At 37.9% G+C, this 6,000-nt stretch overlaps 1 protein-coding gene across 1 annotated transcript; it reads right to left on the reverse strand.

Moving 5' to 3' along the window:
* Positions 1-1,384: 1,384 nt before the first annotated feature.
* On the reverse strand, positions 1,385-4,594 carry LOC145772358 (protein SEC13 homolog). The gene has a single exon (XM_082584238.1). It carries the CDS (start codon positions 4,541-4,543, stop codon positions 3,596-3,598), a length of 948 nt encoding a protein of 315 aa, XP_082440364.1. The 5' UTR covers positions 4,544-4,594; the 3' UTR covers positions 1,385-3,595.
* Between the last annotated feature and the right edge of the window lie 1,406 nt (positions 4,595-6,000).

Raw genomic sequence — 6,000 nt, forward strand, 5'->3', positions numbered from 1 at the left:
TTGAACAATCTGTTAGTTTTCTGTTCCACTTGATGCGAACCTAATTTATCAAATGAAGGTAGCCTACGCCGAAAGCTTGAAGCGATCGCTGCGTTACAATGAACAACTTCATGTAACTCTTTAATATAATAAGCCTACAAATAACTTCATAACTGTGTCTTTTATGTTTCAAACAGCTTGATGAGATGAGCCTAATTTAAAAAATAGCTTGTTTTGCGTGACTTCAGTTGTAACACAAGACTGTGAGCAGCGGCAAAAAAAGCAATAAAGACAATCCCAGTCTGAAAAGTAACCTTTAGAAGCACAGAAGAAATTACGCAAACAAAATGAAAAATGACGACATTGCTTCGCCTTCACAAGATGGTGAAACTCAACATCCACGCAAGAAAACAGACTTGAAAGAAGTTGTCCAAAAGTCAAGAAAGCGATTGAACTTTTCCAACCTGTGCACAGACAGGGAAAACGTTTCAAAACGCAGCAATGCGCAAAGGCAGAAAAAATGGGTGACAAGTTTGGATGATGGGGAGGATGCTAGAAAATACTTTTTCGCAATTCGTGTATCGAGCAGTGCAGAGCAACACGTAAGTGTCAAGACAGGACGGACAAAAGAAAAAGATTTGAAAACACGAAGTGTCATACCAGCAAAACCCAGTGCTGTCATTTTAGAAGAGAACCCACGAAAAGGCATATTAAAATTGGGAAGACCTATTTGGACAATGAACATATAAGTTATTGCGCGGGACACAAAGATTCAATATCCTAATTTACAAGACGAAAACTTACTGCAGCAAACAAGCGATTTTCTTTGCAAAAACAATATAAGCTAACGTTTAACCAACTTATGGTACTAACACCGCTTTCGTATTATACCAAATTTCGATCCAATCAATTATTCTAAGATTACAAAAGTTTTCGTTATATTTTCGTGAAACTCCCAGAGTCTGACGAAAGCGCATTGTCAGTTGGGCAATTTGCATAAATTGCTATCTTTTTGGTAAGCTATTGGTGATAAAGAGAGTTTGCCTACATTTTATATTGAGTATAAAACAAATTACCACCAAAGTAAACCAATGCACATGTTTCCATCGTCATCGTGTTACATAAGTCAGCTTGGTGCCACCAGAAATTTCTTGTGTTTTTGTATGAAAACTGAAATGAAGTCTTATGTTCTTTTCGTCACTAATTCATTGGAACGGTTGGATTTGACAGAATGGAAAACCGATTTTCGATCAAACGCTTTGCAGTTCATAGGATTAGGCTAAGTTGTGTTTTTATGCCATCACATCTTATGCAATCAATACAAAAAAGGAACGCAACTCAATGATGGCACAGCTTCATGATAGACATAGGCTACAGTAGCACGTTTGTGATATTGCGTATCAAACAAGTCATTTAATTGTATTGCAGAAGATCATTACAAAAATCGTCGCCATAGTGAATAACAAGTCAAATTTCTGGTCACAAAACTCGTAAAATCAGAAATTCTCCCGTGTCCGTCCACGGTTTGAGATTTCAGACACACACACATCTAAGTAAAACGAAATTTTTGAAAGTTTGTGCAAACAAAATTTGTTGTTACCAGGGCTGTGGAGTCGGACGATCCGACTCCTCGATTTACAAGGTAACGACTATAACATCACACGCCCAGGGAGAAAGAGAAAATTGAATTGAGTCCTGTCTTTATCATGGGTTACCATGGGGGGTAGGGGGGACAGGTTATACCTGGGACTGGTATACAAGTCCCCCCACCCCTCTTGGTAACTCATGACAAAGACAGGACTCAATTCAATTTTCTCTTTCTCCCTGGGCGTGTGATGTTATAGTCTTTTCCGATTTACAACTGGCCGACTCCAGTGTTGCCAGATTTTTTTAAGGTTTTGTCGTTTTTTATTTTTTTCAATTTAATTTTACTTTAAGTTACGATTAAAATTGTAACGGCAACTTTTCCAAAAACTGGCAAGAACAAAGATTTCTATTTTCTGGTAAAGTTTAAGAGCGCAATTTATAGAAAATAAGAAAAAATATTTTGAAAGATAATTGCAAACAAAATTTTTTATTGTTTATGGTTTGTATGAAATCGGGGTTGGCCTTTTTGTAACGACTCCGGATACGCCAAAATCCTTCCGACTCCACAGCCCTAATTGTTGCACGTACTTTGTCTTTTATTTTGAGTTACCGTATTAAAGCCAATATTTTCCGTTACTTTATATCCTCTTAATGCCAGCAATTGTCCTTTTCACACTCAACGTCGCCAGCATGCTATAAAAGTACTGATTTACCAGCTGGGACATTTGTACATACCCATTGATAAATAATGTGTATCTGACGCACGCTAGCTACTGAACCCATACACGTCACCGCCTTACCAACTGACCCGGATGAAAATGATGTTGTGCGCCTACAATCCTACATGTTGCACATCCGTGCCATATTGTAAGCATCTAGCTAGTGCCCTACGTGAACAGCCATTTCTGTAATTACATTTTGAAGCAGTGACCCAGGTTTACTGTATTTTAACCCAGTCAGTAACTTCGACACAATGTAAAAATACTGACTGATTTAGTGGCTGGGAAAAGAGTTATTTGTTGCAAACGATATAATACTCCAACAATGACGTCGAACGACAATTTATCGAAACAGTTTGTCATTAATTCGACTGTTATGGGGAGGGGGAAATCAACGACAAACCTCGTGTCGTTTTGTATGTTGCATAAAACACAGCTTCAATTAACATCATTGTTGGCTTACAAGCTTTTTTTCCTGCAAAATTTCCATCCATTTGCGGTTTCAATCATCAAAACTTCAATCTGTTTCTGATGCTGGATTGCAATGTCACTTGTTCAGACAATAGATAAGATGAAAGTTAACCACAGCTAATTTTCAACAAATAATAAGCAATGGAATGTCTAAAACAGCAGCATGAATCAATAAAATGATTAAGACGTAAAATGCTCGACGCTGTATTCTTGACTTTACAAATGAAAACCAAAACACAAGCTCAAATTAGAAATTTCGTGTTTCAAACAGACGGAAGTTTATGTAGCAGGTCAAATGACTTACTGTGAAACAGTTTCCTTCATTCATTTTTATTAAAACAAAAAAGAGTTAAGAACAATAAAGTTAAAGAAACTGGAGTTTTCAATGTTACGTCTAGATTTTAAGGAGCAAACACTAACTGACAGATGAAAATGGCATAATTCTGTCACAAATTACTTTTCATTGTTACAACAAGCAAACGTATGCCAGTGTTAGCAGCGACAGTTTCAGAAAGTGTTTTCTAATTTGCTTCTGTAATACAGTAATTACAACACAATAAATGAAAATGACTTGTCAAGTGAAGGACATTACATTACTATACTCTTAATCCAGAGCAAAGCAACAATGCAACATATTTCAAGATAGATTGATGACTACCGTATTACAACAAAAGTGAATCGTTTCCATGGATAAACCATATGCACTTGACCCCATAAACTATAATGCATCATTCTTTATTAGAAGGGATATAAAATAAAACTTAAACAAGTTTCATCAGCAGTGCGAATGTTTTTGGGCAAACCCAGTGATACAAGAGAGAAATAGAGAAACCTGAGAATTATTCTGATGGTCCGGACATATTTTGTTGCCCTTTTCCAATGTCACTAATACATTTCCATTCTCCGTTTAAGCCTTCTTTCCACAGGCTAACTTTGTTATTTCCCCCCGATACGGCTAAAATGTCACCTGTTAATGACCAGCTTACATGCCAGACAACATCATCAAATTTATGCAAGTTTTTATGCACCCACTGGCTTCCAGAATTCCCATCACAAGACCACACCATAACTTGGCCGTCTTGAGAACAGCTGGCAATTTTACTTTCTGGCAAGCCTATAGAAGGAGCCCATGCACAATCTCGAACCCAATCTGTATGCCCTTCAAGTTTGTTTTCTTCTTGCCACTGACCGTCTTTTTCACACCAAATTTTGATAAGATTATCACAGCCTGCTGAAACAAACTTCTTGACATGATTGTTTGGATGAGTAACTGAAGGTGGTTCAATAAGCGAACCAGGAGATATAGCAGGAGCCCAACTAACTGCATTGCAACCGGAAGTATGAGCCTTGTCAATTTTAAATGAATCCCACTGGTTATCACCAACATGTTTCAAAACAGAGATGCTTCCATCAGAAGAGCCACAAGCAAGCATTAAACCTACTTCATGTGGTGCCCAGCATAAAGAATTAACGGAGGATGTATGGTCAGAATATTCATAAAGTTTGGCCCATTGGCCATCTTGCTCTTTCCAAACAATCACTTTCTTATCATATGAACAAGACGCAAGAATCCGATCATACTTTGGGTGAGCCCAAGCTACTTGCCATACTGGACCTTCGTGTCCTTCTAAGGTGGCTAAAAGGCGTTGAGTACCGTTCTTAACTTCAAATACTTTAACTGTACGATCCGAAGAGCATGTAGCCAGTTGCAAGCCATAGTAATCCATCTGAGCATCATGGATCATGTCTTCATGTGAGGTATCAACTGTATTTATTATTGAAACCATCTTCAGGCATAAACGTTTGCAAAAAGATAGATTAAATATAGCAATACACTGAAATCTGTTAAGAAATGTTGCTTTAGTTGTTTTTTAGTAAAGTACAATCCTATGCACAAGAACTTAATCTACAAGCTACAACTCATGTTTAGGCCTACTTTAGCCTATATATTTGAGTATGAATTATGAGAAAACCTTTTTAAAGCACATGATGACCAATCAACATAGGTTATCTTTTTCAGCAATAAAACACTTCTGGGTTTCCTGCTTTTTAACTGTGATTAAGGCAATCAAAACGAAAATTACTTGGAAACCAAAGATGTTTTTAAGTAACTTTCATCAGCTCTTACTTCTATTTGTTGGTCAAAACTTTAAAGTTAAATAACATAAATTTATCATCATGATTACAGAAAGAATTGGTTAACAGCATATAGCTTAAACAAACATATCAATCATTTTATTACCGTACATCAAAATCTGAAATCCCAAACCAAATCCTATATAATGCTAAGTAAAACTATCAGTTTAACAGATCCAACTTAAAGAAATATGTTGGATAAATGCATTAGCATCTCATTTGTATACTTCATTCATTTTAAAAATCGTATCATTGTCTTTACTTAGAAACATCTGGACAAAGAAAATATAACAAATGTTTACCGCAAGCCTTAAAGCAGCCGGCGGCCATGGCTGCTAAGTAGTGCTTGAATGACCGCCGGTGCTACCTCCTCAGTCGGCCGCCAGTTTCTTCTAGCCAATTATTTAATTTCGCAATAGAATGATCGTGGATTAATTGTCGAAAATATCTAGTATCAAAGAGTGACGCAAAATTAGGTCAGCGCGTCATCCGTCATAATCACCACTGTTGTCATCATCATCATCATCATAATCCATCGTCGGTTTGTTCCCCACTAGTGGGGGTGGCCGATTGTTTCCGCGCAGCAATTGTTTTAATCCCTTTTCTCCATTTCACCCTGTCCCTTGCATCTTCCTCCTTCAGTCCGACTTTTTTAAATTCATCCTTCACTTGTTGTTTCCACGTTCTTCTTGGACGACCGCGTTTCCTCTTCCCATCCACCTTTAGATCTAGTGCCTTTCTAAGAAAACTTCCTTCCTCCCTCCTTATCACATGTCCATACCATCTTACTCCATTTGCCCTTGCCAGTTGGTCTATGGTCTCTCTCATCTCTAGCATATCCAACAATTCTTCAGTCCTTTTTTCCCTTCTCGTTTTCACCCCACACATTGCTCTCACCATTGACCTTTCCGTTCTTCTCAGGATTGCCAGTTCACTCTCTCTCAATATCCATGTCTCGCTACCATATAGCATTGCAGGCCGCACACAGCTCCGATATACTTTCCCTTTCATCCTTAGTGAGAATTTTCTGCCATACAACATTTCCCCACATTCCCTGAACTTTGCCCAGCCCAATCTTGCCCTTGTTGTCACCGCTGCTTCACATCCA

This window comes from Aplidium turbinatum, chromosome 6 (genome assembly GCF_918807975.1).
Source record: "Aplidium turbinatum chromosome 6, kaAplTurb1.1, whole genome shotgun sequence".
Classification (NCBI taxonomy): Eukaryota; Metazoa; Chordata; class Ascidiacea; order Aplousobranchia; family Polyclinidae; genus Aplidium; species Aplidium turbinatum.

Excerpts from the sequence above, each read along its gene's own strand:
- LOC145772358 (XM_082584238.1), bottom strand. The coding sequence starts at position 4,543 with ATGGTTTCAATAATAAATACAGTTGATACCTCACATGAAGACATGATC.